Genomic DNA, 20,583 nt, shown 5'->3' with positions numbered 1-20,583 from the left:
TTAACAACCTTCTTACATGTCTACTGAACTTAAGTTTCTTTATGCATCAGTTTTTTTTAAAAAAATCATTTTTTTCAAAGAAAGCTAGATGATTCTTCCAAACCCTAGTGGCTAAAATTTACTACTCAAATTACAAAAGCACTTATAATGTTATATATATGTAAATTTAGACATGCCAAATTGTATATTAACCAAAATAACTACAATTATTTCAAAAATACTGCAATTTTTCCAGTCTCTTTCATGTGTCCAAGCACTACTCTTCAAATATGGAAAATTTAGAATACAGTTGTATGTTCAGTGAAAGTATCTATTACGGTAACATCTTACTGTGTACATAAAAATGTCATTTTCTCCAAATTATATTTAGCATTTTACTTTGTAAGTCAATTTTTTATGATGATATTCCTCTTTAATTCACAGCAACAATAAGGATCAAATACTCTAGTTACAATGAAACACTTTGACTAAAATCAGGTATAAATTGCTAAAACTAGAAATATATTCAGTTAAAATGTATAAAACAAAGGCATTTAAAATATATTTTAAAACAGACATACCTGTCCCAACCAAGAGTTCCTATCTCTTCAATAAGGCTTGAGTAGAACTGGGGAGGAGGAGGTGGTGCATATAGCTCTTGTCTATTCTTTAAGGCAACTTCCTGTTTAAAAGAAGAAAACCTGAATTGGCTGTGGAATGCAAGACAATGAACTGTTAATACCTGATTGCAAAACATAATTTCATTATCTTCTTAGTGCCTAATAAAAGTATCCATTGTTTTAAAGAAAATCTGGCTGACTCATTCCCCTGCTCATGAAAAAGAAACAAGAAAAAGTTAAAAGGACTGCACTGAAGGTCATGCAAAATGTCAATTTTTATGCCATGAAAAGAACTTACGATTTTAATATTTTCCTGGACTATTATGCCTACTGGAGATTAAAAAAAAAAAAACTTTTTATTACATTCATCCTCAAGGCTTCACTCTCTCTCTACTCCCATGAATATGATGTTTGATATATACGTTTTTCAAAAAGTACCTCTAAAGAAAGGCCTGAACTCTAAGTACATTACCTAAACTAACATATTTGTACACCATTATGAACCACATCTTAACAAACAAAAACCCCTCATTATCAGAACAAATATCTACATGCTAATTTCTTTTACTGACTTACACTCTGTACTATTCTTCAACCAGGTACGTTGGAGTACTATGCCATCCATCTGGCTAGATTACAGTCCCGTTCCTTGCTAGGCCTATCTATGACGGCTTTACAATGTTTATGTTCTCCCAACCAAAACTAAATTCTTTTACAAGATATATAAAAATATCACTAGAATTGCTGAAGCTAAAATTACCATTATTTTGAAGTTACTAACCTAGACAAACAGCTTATATGGAAAGTAAAAATAAATGTATCTACAAATTACTTAGATGTTCATATGGTCTGAAGTATCAAACGGTATTACAAAAAGTAAGTAAGTAAATAAATAATTAAATAAATAAATAAGCCACAATAAATCATGGAAGTAGATAGGGACAAGTTGAAAATTATAAACACTTCTGACAAATATAATCCTAATAAAAGGTTGCAATTTTTATTCTTTTAAGTATATGTTTAATCTTATTTTTAAAGTATATATTAATTTTTTTAACAAGGATAGGATACTATTAAATTGAGATCATATTAAAAAGAATATATACTACAAAACAGCACTTCAAAATCAAAACTATTAACTGGAACTACTTCAATTTAGTTCTGAATCTGCTTTATGATGAAAACAAAACTGTGAAAGTAGATCCATATAGCTGAGAATATCAATATGGATTTAATTAGAGGGTAAGCTCCTAGAAGACAAGGTATATGCTGCCTTTTTTATAATATAAATGCTTAATGTTGCCTAAAAATAGACTGATGGTCCACCAAAATAAACTCGTATTTAGGTTGTACACCAACCTAATACTATGAAGATTGTGCTCTACTAGTTATTAAATAAAATGCGTTAATGTAGTATAGTACTTCTTTCAAAATTTGTTTTTATTCTGAAATATTAATTATTGCTATCCACAAAAATTGAAGGTAAAAATAAACCTGGATAATAGTAAAAACATTTTTCAATCCTAGGTTTATGACATTTATACACTCTACCTTCTATTCTGAGTCAGACAAGTTACTCCTACTCTAGTACCATAACAGGTAAAAAGGCAAAAGCAGAGAAGCAACACATTCTTCACAGAAAAGAGGGAAAGGTACATAGCAGAAAGGCTTCACAAACAGAAGTTTTAAATCCTGACTTTAACAATTCCTATTTTGAGGCCTTAGGGTTCAGTGGCTCAGCTCCAAAATAGAAATAAAATAACCTACCACATAGGATTATTTTAAAATATAGGTAATTGTTCACCTATTAAATATATACTGAACTCCCACTATATGCAGTTATTACTAGGCAACTCCATGGAAGATTTACACATTTCCTGAAAAAGTTCAATAACTACTGATTTCATGTGAGCATCACTCTCAACATAGTTATTGGTGATTATAGTATAGGAACCCTATTACTAACAATACAGCCTAACAGTACACTAGTAATTCTTATATTTTTAGGTATACTATCTTAAATGAGCAATAAAATCACCAACTTTGTCCGTAATTTCTGAAGAAAGCTAAAATATAGGATTTCATTTTTATTCAGAAATGGAATAAATGTACTAAATAGATACTGTAAATCAGAGATCTCAAAATTTCATTTTAGTTTTAAACTAGTAAGTGTTTGTTCAAAATTAAATGGCCAAGAGAGCTGTGACTTACAATGTATAAAGTTATTTTTGATAGGAAGAGTTTAATGGGACATGATACCTACACTTTTACTCTGGTTCCCTTAGTCTCTCCTTGTATTTGTATGGTTTATTAAAATTATAATAAAAAGATAAATGTTTCAAACTTTTCCCCAATGTCAAGGAGATGTAAACCAAATATGCTTCACTTGTTCACTTTACGTTTTTAGGGTTATTACATTAAGTCCTTTGATGTAATTTGTAATCAATTTTTGATAACCCTTATTAATTAGGATTTATAAACTCATAAATCAAAATTCAAACTTTAGAAATTAATTTTAAACTATTATTCTAATCTCACATATTTAATCAAAGTCCTACCTTAAAAGGTTCTTATTAGCATTGAAAAGGGACTCAAGAAAAAAATCTAGCAACTAAGTTATCAATATGTAGTAGTTGCTGCTAAGAACAAAATGGTCTCAACAAGAACTACAAAGAAATATCAAAACTTTCCATTGTTAGCAATATTAGTATTGTAATTTTTATATAAACTAACATAAACATGTAGACAGGAAAAGCATAAGTGAAATATAACAAGTAGAACATAACAAAAAACCATACTACAATGATGTTAACATTAGAAAACAGCATTTTCAGAGTAAAAGTGATATAAGCAAAGAAGTAAAAACCCTATAATGCCCATTTGAATTGTAAATATCAATACAAACTCGTAATTACATTCTTTCCAAAAAGCATTTTTTTCTAGCTTTGTCCACTGAAAAAAACCTAGAAGTAACAGCAATAAACACTCAAGTTTCCAGATTGAGGCATCCAAATACTATTTCCTACAAAGAAATCATGATTCTTTGGAGAAATGGCTGATTACAGTTATGGGATAAAATGAATAAATGAGCCTGGAGCAACTGGTATCAGAAGGCAAAGAAGCTTGGGTTATATTAAAAGAACTCAGGAGCCAACATGAGGGGGCTTGTACTGACCAAAAAATGGGACAATTTAAGCATCAAAAAGAAAATGACTACGATAAATAAAAATTAACTAAATATATAAAAATCTATGAGTTCATAAAGATACTTAAAAAAAAAATCACTTTAGATCTCTGTGACAGTTGCTAGGCACCAACTCATTATTCTAAAAATTGGTTTCTGTTTTAAAAGGAAAAGAAACAAGCACTTATCCAGTCTCTCCATTATAAGCTGTACCTCAAATTAACCAAACAACTGATGAGAAGTTCTCTACAGAAGATTTTCAACTAAGAAATGCAGATGATGGAATTTTTTAAATTACCATTTGTAAATCCTAATGAAACATTAGATATAGGCAATTATTATTATTAGAGGCTAAAATCATTAGGTGATAGGCTGATGGGGAACTTTATATTGAATGGATTTAAACATATTGATCAATCTTAAATTTATTAAAAGAGGAACCAAGGAACCATCAGACATCACGTGCATCCTCTTGTAATATAATAAATACAGAGCACCAAGTAATCTCGTAAGAACAAATGAATCCGAATCTGCTGAAGCCTCTAGATCTAAATGCCAGATTACAAAGAAAGTAGAGTATGTTAAAAGATAAACCAGGAATATCTTACAAGCCAGATCCAGAATGTAGATTTTACAGGACACCTAATTTGTTTTATTCAACAAATACATGGCATGAATAAAAAGGGTGAGGTAAAGAGGAGATGCTGTTATACATAAGTACCTTGTAAGTCTTATATAAGGCTTAAGAGACATATTAACTAAATATACTGTGTGGACCTTGTTTGCATACTAATACAAACAAAGCAGCTATAAGAAATATTAACTTTGTTGAGGTTATAACAGCATATTTAAAAACAGATAAAAAGCACTTAGCTGTTAAAGAGACACACACTGACCTATTTACAGAGGGATACATACAATGTCCAGAATTTCCTTTAAAATATTACAGTGTCTTTCTTCTAAAAAAGTAGAAGAGGAACTATGACTGGCAAAATGTTAAAATTTGGTCAGGCCCAGCAGTATTTACTATAATCTTCCCTCTTCTTTTGTTTATGTTGAAAATTGGGTAATAAAATGAACTTGGGTTTTAAGAAAAATGTCTACAGGATAAACTAAATAATCAAGTATTTTATACAATGCTGATTAAAAGTATATATGTAACAGTACACATAAAGTGAAACGTAAAACGTTTTTTCAGATATCTGTAGCTATAGACAAAACTATTTATACATCATATTATATCTTTAAGTAGGACTACCAAATCTCTTCTTAGATGTTAAACTCCCTGCTGACAGGCCAGGAGTGCATTTTATTTCTTCACCACCTGCCCAAAACTAGTGTCAAGAATACCTAGTTTATGATACAATCAAAGTGGTTCCTTCACAAAGTTATGTCCCTCATGCAGTTCAAGAAATGCATCACCTATATTTATGTACACAGTAAAAGAAAACATTAAATGACTGGGAGTTAAGAAGACAAATTCTAATAATGTCAGTATTTAAAGGAGTTACAGAAAAGAAATAAAGACTTCCAGTATGGTAACAGCGTCAGAAAAAAAAAATTCTTACCAAAAGCATCTTCAACTCCATCATAAAGCTCATTAGATCAGGAGAGTGCTGCATCCTCTAGATCAAAACATTTCCAATTAATTTCATTTGCACAATAATTATTCCATCCACTAAAACTGTAATAAAATGTAGGCCTAAGTGAAGTGAAAAAAAGATTAGCTATATCTACATCTGAAAAGTATAAAAAGTATTGGTCATCAACCTTACTACTCCTATCAATTTCATTTTGAAAGAGTAATTAATGTCCTCAAATCTACTTTGTTGAGATATATTAAACTGTGTTAGAATATCACTTAAAACCTCACACTACTCTGTTTCTTGAGCACTGTATACTACTGAATCCCTTGTCCCCCTTGCAGGGCATGCGATGGGAGTCTGGCTTGCTTCTTCAGTGCCCTGTTGCTCAAACCTCTAGGGGAACAGACAGACAGGCAGGCTGTGGGGCTCCAACCCCACAGCAGTGTCTAGGTGTGAATGTTTACAGCTACTTAAACCCCAGTGGGTGTGTGTTACAAGGTGCTCTTTTATTTTAGCCATCCATTGGCAGCTTGTGTTAACCAGCTCAATTAGACCCCTGCCTTATTGCAAGGACAGAGAACTTTCTGTATCCCAGGGTTCCTGCCTTGATGTACTGGAAGAATTGGATCACATGTGGGCTTGGAGAATGACTGCAAGATTTTATTGAGTGGAAGTAGCTCTTAGCAGATGTGGGAGCCAGAAGGGAAATGGTTTTCCCGTGGAGTCGGGCTGTTCAGTGGCCCAGGCTCTCCTACAACCACCCCGGCCAAACTCCACGTCATTCTGCCGGTGAATGGCCTGCCGGCCTGCTGGAGCCTATCGGTGTGCTCTTGACATGATCTCGATGTCCTCTCGATGTCCGGACACTTGTGTGTTCCTCCACTGATATATTTCTCTCGACGTCCAGCCGCTTGTGTGTGTGTGCCTGCTAGGGTCTCGGGTTTTTATAGGCACAAGATGGGGGTATGGCAGGCCATGGTGGTCTTGGGAAATGCAACATTTGAGCGTGAAGGCAGGGGTGCCTGTCCTCACCTAGGTCCATGGGCACAGGCCCGGGGGTGGAGCCCTCACCAAGGACCCATCCTTCTCTACCCAGCACTTCTCTGCCGCCCTTCTGTGTCACTACCATGTCTAGCAAATCTAGCAACCTAATCATAACTTTTTTTAAAGAAGAGGAGAAAGAGGAAGAGGAGGAGGAAGAGAAAAAAAAGAGAAAGAAGAGGTATAGGAGTGATGTGAGTGGGAAGAGCATAAAATATAAAAATCAGGCAACTCTATATAATTTTTAAAATCTAGTTAGAGCAATAAATTAACAATTATTAATTAACAATACGGTCTTTTTTTATTTTTCCCTTGACCTTAAAGACTACCTACAATCGTGATTTTTGTCCTCTCACAACTAATCCGTATTAGTCAAAACGGAGACAGTCACTCATTAAAGTAAAACCTGTTATAATAAAATGGCAAAAAGGAAATAATCTCTAAAGTAGAATAAATATTTAAGAGTTACGATTCCATTTCCTAGAAATCCTTCATTCTTAAAATAACTACAGAAAAAAAATTCTCAAGTTTTACACTGTTTTCAACAATGCATGAACACATTATGATTCACATCTTAACTCAGCTTTGAGTGGGTCTATGTAGAGCAAATTCTTCACTATCCCTTCTTCTACATTGTATTCCCCCCGCCCCGCTTAGTTTATTACAGATGATCAATAAATGACAGGGTCTGGAAAGGTCTGGAAACTAAAGCCCAGAGGCCAAATCCAGCTCAATACTGTTTTTGTAAACAAAGTTTTATTGGCATGTAGCCATACCCATTCACTTACCTCGTCTATGGTTGCCATAAGGGCAGAGTTGAGTAGTTGCAACAGAGATCTTACAGCCTACTAAGCCGGAAAAATTTATTATCTGGTTCTTTACAGAAAAAGTCTGTTGACTCCCTGGCCCATATTTACTAAAATTAAACATGATACAAGAAAAGAATAGTAATATTCAGTGGGACTGTAAAATAAAAAGAAGACTTAAACTAACACTGGGTTCTACCTAACCAATCAGAGGGCAAGGAAGAATAAATAATTGGGATTTTTGTCTAGGAATCCTCTTGATAACTTGCTGGAGAAAAACAGAGTAATAGATCTTAATATTAGACTACATAAACCATTTTTTCCCATGCTATCTCAATATGTCAATACATGCATTTCTTAAAGTTTAGTGTACAATATAAAAAGTAAAGGGGATGGAGACAGGGATAGAAAGAAAACAGACAAATAATTTGAACATATCCTTAAAAAACTTCTGTAATTATATTGCCAGGATGACAACCTTCATTCTATAAATCAAATAGTTTATCTCCTATACTTCTTTGTAGCTTTAATGCTTTATGGGAAAGTGACTGTGACTATCAGTTATCATAGATAATAACCTGCCTTTAAAACACAGAAGTATAGAAAATCAGGAAAAAAAAACACATAAACGCATAAAGGATCAAAAGAAACGCAATTCTAACAACTATTTTCCTAAAAGAAGAATTGTATTATGTCATTATTTTGCTTCAGTAACTGATTTTTTTTCTACTCTTTAAAGGAATTTTCAGGTAGAGGAACCTAAACATTAAGAATAAAGAAATTAATCCTGCCTATTAACACACTAAGCAACCTTTATCTCCCCTCATTATGCAAGTACACATGATCCTAAATTATTTCTACTACATCTTTTCTGTTGCTAATCTAGGACTAAAATCCCATTTTTGCCACAGATATCCCACAGCTCTAAATGGGTCTGATTTTTTTTTTCCCCTATCACCACCATTCAGTCTCAGAAGAAAAATCACTCAAGTAGTGATGGATATGGATAAGGGTGAATTCACTTGAAGAACCTAAAGTCTCAAGGATGGAAATCGGTTTCAACACAAAGGCTACCTGGAGATCTCCTGAGGACACTGAGATTTAAAAACACACAGAGATGAAACCTACAAAACTCAACAACTATTAAACCAGTTTGTTACCACATTCTACAAAGTAGGTCTTTGAAGAACAATAAATTTAGTAATTTCTTATCTTCACTTAAAATATAAACCTTCTAAAAAGGACTTACCTGCTGTACTATTTGATGGTATCCATTAAGTATTGTTCTCAGCTGCCAACTACATAATAATCTAAAATTTTAATGAGACAAAATGGTTTGTTCATTGTTCAGAATTAAAAGGAAAAACATATTTGTATGTTAACACAAATATGCATGTAAATACAAAAGAAGGACAAATATAATTTTGACAAGTTAATAAAATTTTTACCATTGATACTGTTCAAAGTCTTTTCTTCAAACTGTCAGTACTAATTTTATTCCAAAATATAAATAACTGCAATCAGTAAATGACAGGCAAACAGTACATCCTGTTTTTTAACTTTAACACATCCCAAGCAAAGTTTTCCACTGAAGTAGATTCTTTTCCAAGATAGGTTAAATAAAACCAACAGTTTTGATAACAATGTATCATCCAATATAATGTATCAAACATGTATTTGAAAAAGCATGTGTAGCAGTATTACCTTCAAATTCCTGATTAATATAACTAAAATGATACATTTTATTTTTATTTTTTATTTTTTAGAGACAGGGTCTCGCTCTGTCAGGCAGGCTAGCTGAAGTGCAGTAGAAGAACAGCTCATTGCAACCTGAACTCCTGGGTTCAAGAAACCCTCCCACCTTAGCCTCTCAAGTAGCTGGGACTACAGACATCCACCACCAAGCCCGGCTATAAAGATACATACTTTTAATTAATTGTATAAGAAGTGATAAGTTAATGTTCATCCACTTACTGGCTAACGTCTGCTGTGCTCCTGATACTATTAAGTAACTCTTCTTCTAAGGAATTACTTTTACTTACCTACAAGTAGGAAGCCTCTCTGAGTTTTCCCCAACATGGCCTTTTCAAATCAGCACAACTCTCTCCATTCTTGGTAGTTCATTCAAATGTCCATTGGTAACCCCTGCACGAAATGTGCTTTCTCTCCCTTGCTATCAACTTGGTGACTTCAATTAATTATCCCTTTATTGTGGTATCCTTAATTTATGTTCTGCTAGTTTTTTCTACTTAATGAATTAACTTGTTCAAATACATGTATCTTTAAAGAACACTGTAACTCCTCCTCGAATGCATACCATTCTCTAACCACCTCTTTTTCTTCAAAACACTTTATACTTTCCTCCCACTCATCCAGTCCAAAATCCAACACAAATGGCTTCTGTCACCACACAAAACTTACTTGCATCTAACCTATCTCTCTGCAGTCCTCAGCAATGCTAACCATGCCTTGCTTAAGCCTTCTTTATTTGGCTTGAAAGACTCTGCTGTCCAAATTTTCCTCTTTTCTGGTCAATCCTTAGTCTCCTTCTAAGTTCCTCTTTAGTGACCAGTACTTTAAATGTTGGTATGCCCCAAGGTCTCGTCACTGGCTTTCTCTTCTACGCCCCCCACCAAAACTCCCCGCCAGACACAGCACCAAAAAGCCTATTCATAATCAAGGTCCCAAATCCTTCATCTGTTGTAACTTCCACATACATCTGCACTCCAGGTCTCATACTCTAGTTCCACACCACCATATTACTACCTACTAAATAGCTCCTCTTGATATTTCACACCCAGTATGACTTAAAACAATCTCTCTTCTACTTTTCCATCTGTGACCTCTTCTCTAGCTTAGTGATCTTTGCAGGAATTTGAAAAGCATCCTCTATTCCTTTTTCCCTCTTACCTACACTTCTAGTGGTCACAAAATCCTCTCAATTCTACTCACAAATATCTCTGGATTCCTTTTCCTCCATTCTTCTTCAGAAATATTTAGAGGAAGAATTGAGATTTGGGGTGGTACCTAAATTTTCAGTCTCATATCCTGACTAGTTGTATCTACCAACACCCAATGTTGGTGCCTAATTTATGCCAGGACTGAACTGATGTGAGTCTTCCCATGAATATACACATTAATAATATCAGTCAAAAGTTGGAAAAAAATGTTTTCTAATCCTTTTGTACTCTCCCTTTATATACTTGTTCAGTATTTGTTTGGGAAGTATACACAGTTGCTGTTTACTGCTTTAAATTAAAAAAAAAAAAAAATGAGAGAACTAATGTTTAAAAGCACTTTAGTAACAGGTAAATATTTACAAATGCCACATTGGTTTGGAAAAATCAGAGATGTTTCTTTTGGGGCAAATGACTAATAAGCATTTTAGGCAAAACTCTAGTCACTAGAATCAATTTATACCAAATGTACTGCCTGTACCACCAAAATGCAAAAATGCACGTTTATAACTAAACACCGTATCACCTTGCATTCTTCAGTTGTAAATCTTCAGGCAACACTACTTTAAGGTGGAAGTCTCTTCCCTGTGGAAAATATTGAAAAGGATCACTCAAATTTTTATCTTTCACTTAATGCTAAGAGAAGTTAAACAGAATCACATAGAAAAGACAATGCTTTCCTTTATTTTCTAAAAGGTATCAACTTTATCCACATCTTTATAATTGTTAAAATATATGCAACAGAATATTGCATTTGAGGGAAAATAATTCAAAACTGTCTTACGGAAGCTTTGTAGTTACTGGGAAATCAAAACACTCAGGTAAGACTTTCTTTTTAAAGAGAAAGTCACTCATAAATATAAGAACTAATACAAAATTATTAATACAGGCCCATAGAAGAAATTTCAGTGTTATTTCTTAGGAAATAAATTTATGAAAAAAAAAAATTCCTTCAAACTGCTTTAAAATGGAAGAAAAACATCACAATATAAAATAAGGATATATAACATAATATAGTCTTCATGTTTACAGCTTAGTTTCTAAATTTTAATAAAATGAAAATATATTTAGTTACACAATCTATATAGACATAAGTGAAATACTTTCATAAATCAGAGTATATTTAATTCTCCCATTAGTGGGCCTCTAATTTTTCTGAAATCCTTAACATATTAACTATGTATCTGAACAAACAGAATTTTACTCAAGAGTCTAAGAAAGACCTCTGAGACATTTACTCCATTTTACTTTCTTGGAAAAGTGAACAGGTAAGTAGTTTAAACTTTGTAACTTAAATAGGACAATACACATGAAATTTGAGCAAAAATAGCAGAAAAAGACAAACAGAAATGTAATCTTTTCCTCCAACAGAATAAAATGGAAAAGAGTAATAAAATTCTCAAAAAAAACAATTACCATGTGGAATTTTAGCACAGTCTCCCTCAAAGCAGTTTCAAAAACAGAGGAACACAATTAAATGTACCCCATAACCTTTACTTTCATGGTAATATTACAGTTCTGACTTTCATTACATTTAAATGTCCTTTAAAAAAAATGAAACAAAATTTACTACTGACCTTTTCAAAAGGTCAAGTAACAATAATTCACTACTTCATTAAAGCACTAAAAGGTATTATGTAGTAACTTTAACCTAACGTTATAGACATCCCACACATAGGTGTAAGAACAATTTGGAATTCACACTTTACATGAAAAATAAAAGAACTATTCTACTATAGAAATCCGTGCTGTTATCTGAAAGAATAAAATTCCAAAGTCCCTTATTTGCAAAGCCCAGCCATTTTAAAAGGTCAAATAACATGTCACATGCCACAATACTTTCCTGATTCAAGAAAATGTCCAAAATTAGCCTTTTAGTTAAAGCATCTAGAAATATTAATTGTTCTCAAAAGACAGATTTTCCAGGCTTTCAGGGAACAGAAATACCAACAGTTGCCTAAACCTCCATCTCCCCACACATCATGCAGAAAAGCTACATTAATTGACATATTAAGAATAAATAAAACCACAAAAATCCCATGTTTTCAGCCAAAAGACAGGGTACACTATAAGCCTCAAATTAGCTATGGGAAGAAAAATATAAAGCACTTTCCAACAGAACCTACTCTAGGACTCCCACAGCAACTATTTTTAGACTGCTAGGAAGGTCAGGGAAAAAAAATGCATGGGAGAGAGACTGGGAGGAATGAACAAGTGTAAAAAAATAAATAAATAAATAAATAACAAGCTCTGGTAAATCAGAACACTGACCTACAAAGAGAAGACTTAATGTGAACACAAAAGTCAAGGAGCCAGTCCTGGGAAAGAATGCTCTAGCGGTAGAAGATAGGAGAAAAAATAGGTAGAGACACCTTTTGGAAACTGCGTACTAGGAGGTAAAAGAAGAGTAGGAAACTTAGGCTCTTATATGAGTAAATAAAAAAACAACTCCTTCCCACCCAGCACTCGCCAATATGTCATCCAATAAATAAATTACACTTTGCTTCCCCAACAGAAGAGGGTATTCTTAAACTAGGAATTTTATAAACTATTGCAAACAGCCAGAATGTCCATGAATACAAAGATACTGTCTTCATCAATGCAAAGCTACTATGAGACAAAGAAAGAAAAAGACACTCACAACATTTCAGGTGATAACAGATCCCATGCAAACAAAACCCAGAAACCATAAATAAATAATAATAATAAATGAAATAAATGAGCATTTGTATCAGACATTTTAAAATGAAAATGAGAAATTATATTTTTAAAAATGAAAAGGAAGAAATGAATGAGCTGAATAAACTCAGAGTGGAATGAAAATAAAGAAAAAGACAAAATTATGTGAAAGTGAAGGAATAAATTTTAAAAGAGTCCAAGGAAGAACAAAATTAAATACAAATGTCATAAAGGGCAAAGAAAAAGCAAGAAAATTACCAAATGAGAAAATGAGAAAAAAACTAAAGACCATCAGAGAAAAGGAGTTGAAGTGGAAAACAGACCCAAAAAAGTCCAGACTACATATAATTGGAGATCTTGGAAAGAAAAATAAAATAGTAGAAAAAAATATTTTAAAATATAATCCAAGTACACTTCCTAGAGATCCACATACCAAAAGGGTAAGTGGCCACATGATAAAAGTGACTCACAATGATCAACTCTGAGATATATCTTAATTAACAGACTTTCAAAATAAGAAAAAAGTCCAAAGTCTCCAGGTAAAAGATCGAATATATAGGAAACAGAATATAATTGGAAACAGACTTCTTAAAGCAAATTAAAAAATGAAGCAAGAATGAAATAGAAAATGTTAAGAAACTGAAGAGAACTGCTTCTAGCCATTATGGAGTAAAGGGGGCAGGATTTATCTTCCCTCCTTATTTAAAAATGGGACAAAACATATGAAACAATGATTTTCAGATATTAAACAGACAGTGATCCTTGAAAGAAGGGAAACAAACGTAAAAATGCCTAAAATTATCTGTCTATGATGTGAGTATTTTCAGGCTGCAAGATAGGGATGGACAAACAAATAAGAGCATAATATTCTCCCTGATTTGGGAAGAAACAGGTGATCAAGCGGAGGCCAACAATTGTACAATTCACAAGGTATAGTACCAAGCAGGAGAGAAATGCATGTAGAGTACAGAAAAATACAGAGAAACTCCAGCGAATTTCAGAGGATTCCTGACAAGGAGTCTTCATCAAGGAGTCTTCAGCTGAGTACTGCTTGCTCCATGGATATGAGGAAAACACCCAAAGGTGGGAACGTACAGGAACAGAGTCTGCAAAACAATCTCTAAGCTCATACAAGGCTGGGTATAGCCATGTTCCAACCAGCCAGCGTGGAAACCTTGTAATATATGAGCCATTAAATAGAGTGCTCAGAAGGTGTTGCTTCACTTGTAGAGCTTAATTACCTTAGAATAAAGTCTGCTCTGGGTCTACCTAGCAATGCTTAAAAGCTTAAAGCTTAAAATTACTTGGAAAGATCAAACTGTTTCCAAGTAATTTAACTGTAGCTCACAACAAATCTCAAGAATACTTACAGAATGAAAAGATCTAGCATGCAACAGGTAGAATTATGTCTAGTATACAATCAAGATATACCAAGCAAATACATTTCCTGCAAAGAAGCAAGGCAATACCCACAATGAAGAGAAAAATCAAGAGAAACAGACCTAAAAATGGCTGCAATAATAAATCTGATCTTAAAAATTAAAACAATTATATTTCATACATTCAAGAAGGTAAAGGAAAACAAGTGTACTAAATAGAGACAGAAAAAATTTAAAGACTCCCTCAAAAAACACAATGTTTGAGATTTTTTTTTTAATATAGTATCAACAGCAGATTCCACCTTACAAAAGAAGGTATTAGTATACCTGAAGACATATCCCAAATAAAGAGAAAGACACTGAGGGAAAAAAAAGTGAACAGACCATGAGTGAGTTGTGAAAACTTAAAGTGACCTAAATGCACATGTTTGGAGTCCCCAACACAGAGGACAGAAAAGGAGGAACAAAAAAAAAAAAGAATAGAAAAGAAAGAAAAAATAACGGCAGATGTTTTTCCAAATTAAATGAAAATATATACTCACAGATCCAAGAAGCTCCACAGACCTTATGGAGGAAAAACATGAAAAAAGCTACACCAAGGTACAACACACATCAAAGTGACTGAAACCAATGACAAAAAGAAAAATCTTAAAAGCAGCCAGAGGAAAAAAATATTCTATTTACATAGGAACAAAGAAAAGAGCAGAGATTTCTCATAGAAAACAGTGCAAGACAGTGAAGTAACATGTTTACAGTATCAAAAGAGACAAAATTGTATAGCTGATAAACCAATAGTGCATAAAAAATGGAATCCTAATACTATTTGAAGGCAGATCATGATAGATTTAATATGTGTATTATAAACCCTTTAAGCAACTAGTTAAAAAACAAAAAACAAACACACAGCCAATAAACTGGCAAAGGAGATAAAACAGAATTATAAAAAAGAATTCCAATAATACAAAATACAGAAAAATAGGAAAAAATTAAAAACATGTAAGACAAACAGAAAACACACAGCAAGAGTAGATTTAAATCCAACCACATGAATAACCATGTTAAATGTAAATAGTCTAAATACCCCCAAGTAAAAGGCAGTGACTATCACATTGCATAACAAAGCAAAGCACAGAAGAAACACACTTCAAATAGTAAAACACAAATAAGTTTAAAACAATGAAGTAAAGATAAACTATGGTAACATCAATCAAAAGAAAGATGGAATCTATATGTAATATTGGAAAATACAGATTTCAGAGAAAACATTATTACTAAAGATAAGAAAGGTCATTTCATAATCCTAAAGGAGTCAATTCATCAAGAGTGCCTAACGGTTCTAAAAGTTTATGCACCTAATAAAAGAACTTCAAAATATATGAAGCAAAACTGATAGAAGTTAAATAGAAATTGAAAAATCAACAACAATTGTTGGAGATTTCAACATCCCCTCTCACTAACTGATAGAAAAAGCAGACAAAAAGTCAGTGAGCATAGGGCTACCCAGTGAGGGCCTGGGTAGCACTCTGAAACAATTTGACCTAACTGGCATTTATATAATTCTCTACCCAATAGCAACAGAATATTCATTCTTTAGAGTACACACAGTATATTCACCAAGACAGACTATATTATTGGTCATAAAATTAAGGCTCAATAAGTATTTTAAAAATTCAAATCATACAAGTTATATTCTGTGACCAAAATGAAACTAAATTATAAATCAATAACAAAAGGATATCTAGAAAATCCTCAATATTGAGAAAGATAATCATATTTCTCAGTAAGCCATAGATCAAAGAAGAAATTAAAAGGCATTTGGAACTGAATAAAAACAAAACTATAGCACACCAAAATTTGTGTGACATAGCTAAACCAGTATTCAAAGGAAAATTTAAAGCACTGAATATCTGTACTAGAACAGAAGAAAGATCAATTATCTTCCATCTGAAGAAATCAGGAAACTTAAGATCAAAAAACTATCCAGATAGAAACATAAAAATAATAGAAAAAAAATCAACGAAATTAAAGGCAGCTTCTTTAAAGAAATCAGTAAAATTTATAAACCTCTATCTAGATGTATCGGGGGAAAAAAAGGAGACATAAATTACCTATATCAGATGAGGATGAAAGGTATTTTTAACTTATATCCCTAAACTATCTGACACTCCTACCTCTAGGAGTTGGTGCCTAATTTCCCTTCTTTTGAACACAGACTAAGAAACTTGCGTCTAAAAGAATAAAGCAGAAGTAAATATGCGTGACTTCAGAGGCTAAGGGATTAAAGACAATGTGCATCTTTATTGATCTCTCTGTTGTATCACACACTCAGGGAAAGCTAGCTGCCATGTTGTGATAACAGCCAAGCAACACTATAAAGATCCATGTAGTGAGCAACTAAGGCCTCCTGTTAAGAGCAGTAGCAAACTGAGGCCTCATGGCTAATAGCTACGTGAATGAGCAATCTTGGAAGCAAATCCTTCACCTCTAGCTTGACCAGCTGGCAGCCCAGGACAGCTCTGAACGCAGCCCAACACAAATTCGTGAACTTTCTTAAAACATTATGGGATTTTTTGTGATTTTTTTTTTTAGCTTATCAGCTATCATTAATGTATTTTATGTGTGCCCAAGACAATTCTTCTTCTTCCAATATGACCCAGGGAAGCCAAAAGATTGGACACCCTGTTTTAGATCATCAAAGTCTTGGCAAATATCTTGATTGCAAAATCATGAGAGATTTTGATCAAGAACTACCATCCAAGTTGTTCTCAAATTTCAAATCCACAGAAATGGTGAGACAATAATTGTTTTTGTTTTAAGCCACTAAGGTTTGAAGTAAATAGCAGCAAAAGACAACCAACATAGAGAGCATCATTACAGACCCTAAAGACATTAAAAGGATAATAAGGGACTATTATAAATAACTTTAAGCCAATAAAATCAGAAACCTAGATGAAACTAACAAATTCATTGAAAGACACAAACTACCAAAGCTCACTCAAAGGAAAGAGAAAATCTGGTAATAGAGACAACACCTAAACCTGATTATATATTAGGTCACAGGAAAAAATACCAGTAACTTCCATGGAGACTTTTTTTTTTTATAAACAATACTGTCTAATTACAATACAAGAAAAATTAGAAATCAGCAACAAAACTAAAAACCAAAAAGGACGTTCCACGAGAAAATTTTTAAAACCTATTAAGGTGCATAGTAAATTGACATCATATAGCTTCTAAGAAAGGTGGTGACAAGACTACATGTCAGCATCTATAGGATACTTTTGAAACAGTGATGAGAGGAAACGCAAAGCCTTAAAAACTTATATACATAAAACCTGCTCACTGGCCAAATCTGGGACAATTCGAGGATCAAAATAATGATTATAATCAAATAATTTTTTAAAAAGTCCATGCATCCATTCTAATATAATTAAATAAATGAGAAAGCAGGCAATGCTACTCCTTATAATAAATTGCCACTTCATAAATACAGAAATGACAAGAGTTAGAAAATCATCATTTGGCAACCATGATAGTAACAGTCGACTCAAGTAAAAGTCAATGGATGCTAAAACTCGAGAATGTGTGTGAAAGTTTGATGCCTCAGAGTACCTCCCCAAAAATACTTATGAATTACAAAAGGAGACTCTGGCAGATGACACCTTAACCAGGTGATCAAAGTTAACATCATTAATAATGGAACCAACCAGGTAACCTCACAAGCCTTAAGAAGGACAAAACAATCTTTCTGTAGTTTCCCTGCCAAAAATGCATTATGTGATATAGTGAGGAAATATCATTCAAACCCAAATTGAGATACAATCTACCTAATAGCCAACCTGTACTCTTTAAAAATGTCAAGCTTATAAAAAACACAGACTGAGAACTGTTCCAGGTTAGATACGACAACTAAATGTAATGCGGGATCTTAACGACAGATGGTAGGGGATAGGGGGTATAAAACATACAACTGTATCATAAACAAAATTTGAAATATGGACTCTTAGACAATAGTATATCATTAAATATCCTGATTTTGATCATTGTACTGTGGTTATGTATGAGTGTGTCCTTGTTCTTATGCAATTTATGCTCAAGTATTTGGGGATAAAAGGGAACTATGCCTGATTTAACCTCAAATGGTTCAGGAAAATAATGTGTACACGCGCCCACCCACATACATATACTTAACAACGATCAATCAAATGGAGAAAATGTAAACTGGTGAATCTAGGTAAAGGGTATACTGGAATTACTTGTGCTGTATATCCTTGCTAGTTTTCTGTAAATTTGAAATATACACAAAATATTTTTAGACACGTAAAATGTTCAGGTTAAGATTTAAACAAACTGCTAAGGCAGGTACAAATTGGAACTGTAGCTACAGCAATGGTCATAAAACACTTTCATCTAATCTCAATTCTAATGGCTGCACTTGCTTTCTAAGAGGCCTTAGCAGACATAGACATACATAATAGTATTTGCCTTAAAGTGCCTAAAATTAGGTATAACATGCTTCCTGTAAAAAAAAACATATATATAACTTAATAATTTTTCCACTTTTCTAAATGTTGTCTAAAAGAGAATCATATTTTCAGCTAGGTAGTTCAAGAAGAATACTTCTAATTGGAGAGGGAAAGGTGGATTAACTTTTTTCCATATGGAATAATGAATTTTAACCTCTACTTTCTGTGATGGTCATATGGTAATTCCACATATACTCAAAGACTATGCGTGATGTCGGGAAGCGGGCACAAGTTTGGTGTAATGGTCAGAAAGGAAAAGTCTACACTCAAAATGCTAACCTAAGGTACCCTGGTGCAATGCAGAGAGAAAAAAAATCCAGGAGTGAACTGCGTTTAAGGGATTGTGATGTCATCATCAGCAAATAACGTCTCCGGTTTCCCATACCCTGATTTCTTCAATTAGAAAACGGGAATGATGATTCTTTTAAAAATTTCTGCCTCAAAGGGCTGAGGATTAAGTGAGCTATTTACCTGGAAAGCGCTTTGTAAACTTCGAAACCCTACACATGTGTTAGTATGTGTAATAAACCCCGTAAAAGAGGCCACTGGAATCAGCAAAGGTAATTAATTCCATTGCTGTCATGCTTCTCCTAAAAAATACTGTAACTGTGGGTGTTCAGGTACCTACGACTTGGCAAAGGGCCAAAATAAGGTTTTCTTCCCAAATATTCTTTCTACAGGAAACACGAATATGATTAGCCCAGATTCCCGAGTGAACTCATCAACATCCGTGGAGGTGAAGAGTGTTAAAATCGAGTTAGGTCAAAATTTACCACCAAAAAAAAAAAAAAAATCAAAGAACAGTCAATTACGGGACACAACGAAGAAGGAAGCCAAACTCAGGGAAGGGCGGGGGAGAGAGGAGGCGTGGCCCCAGCCCCGCTCCACGCCGCGCGCCTCCTAGCTCCTCATCCCGCGCGGAGACCACAGGGGTGGCGGCGACAGCGGCGTTTCTCAAACCTTCAGTCTCCCAAGAGCCGTTACGCGCCGCCCTTCTCAATCCCCACAAGTCTGGGCCCCTAACCTCCTAGCCTGTCACAGACTTCTGCGCGCAGCTACGCTGCAAGAGGCTCTCTTAGCTACAGAGCAACCACTGGGCGGGTACCTGAGCTGAGATGAATCCCTCATACACGGTTTTCGACCGGTTCTGTGGCAGAAGCAGCGGGCACTGGCGCAACAGGCTCGCTTCCGTCACCGCCATGGCTCGAAGTCCGGAGAGACACAGAGAAGCTCTAGACCTGCTGGGTCCTGCACATGCGCAGTCCGCTTGCGCTTGGACGCCGCGGAGCGGAAACCCGAGCCTTGGCGGGAAGATCCTGGAGGATTCCGCGGGCGGAAATGAAGGTAAAGCGCAGGCCAGGCCAAATGGCGCTCTGCCGGAGGCAACATCGGGGCTCCCCAACCGGTAGTGGGAGGGAAGATTGCGCTCAAGTCCGCAGGACTGACTGACCAACGTCATTCTAACCTCGATTGTCTCAGGAGCCCTTTTGATGATTCTGTTTGACTTTGTTGAAAGACTTACAACTTTGGTGTTACATTTCCTCCAGAATAAAATGACTTTTACAGCCTGGACATTGTAGCACTTCTGTTTTAAACCTCTCGCACTCCCTTCTTTGCTGTTGTCCTCTCTCCCCTAACATACAGAATAATGTATTATTTTGTGTATCATTATAGTAATATGTATTATAACACATTCATTATATCATACAGTTCTGTAGCTTACTAAGTTTAATCAGATATATTTGAGACACACGTATATACGTATATATGTATTGATTAGACTCAAGTCAACAGTGGACTCAGTTCTGTGTATGGCACTCACAAAT

At 34.3% G+C, this 20,583-nt stretch overlaps 1 protein-coding gene across 7 annotated transcripts in view; it reads right to left on the bottom strand.

Moving 5' to 3' along the window:
• FANCL (FA complementation group L) overlaps positions 1-19,970 on the bottom strand; it is an 83,943-nt gene extending 63,973 nt beyond the window's left edge. For 4 of the 7 annotated variants that reach the window (XM_015112413.3, XM_001115119.5, XM_077958687.1 and 1 more), the window contains exons 1-5: positions 19,863-19,970; positions 10,700-10,758; positions 8,466-8,526; positions 5,352-5,408; positions 561-661 (exon numbers count right to left, since the gene is read on the bottom strand). In XM_015112413.3, coding sequence (XP_014967899.3) covers positions 561-661; positions 5,352-5,408; positions 8,466-8,526; positions 10,700-10,758; positions 19,863-19,958 — 374 coding nt within the window. In that variant the 5' untranslated portion in view covers positions 19,959-19,970. The remainder of the gene's footprint in view (positions 1-560; positions 662-5,351; positions 5,409-8,465; positions 8,527-10,699; positions 10,759-19,862) is intronic. The other 3 variants (XM_028832470.2, XM_077958689.1, XM_077958691.1) reach the window with 2 other exon arrangements.
• Positions 19,971-20,583: the final 613 nt, after the last annotated feature.

The sequence above is a fragment of the Macaca mulatta genome, chromosome 13, assembly GCF_049350105.2.
Source record: "Macaca mulatta isolate MMU2019108-1 chromosome 13, T2T-MMU8v2.0, whole genome shotgun sequence".
Lineage (NCBI taxonomy): Eukaryota > Metazoa > Chordata > Mammalia > Primates > Cercopithecidae > Macaca > Macaca mulatta.
The sequence above is the reverse complement of the archived record's forward strand: the minus strand, read 5'-3'. Positions and strand labels throughout refer to the sequence as shown.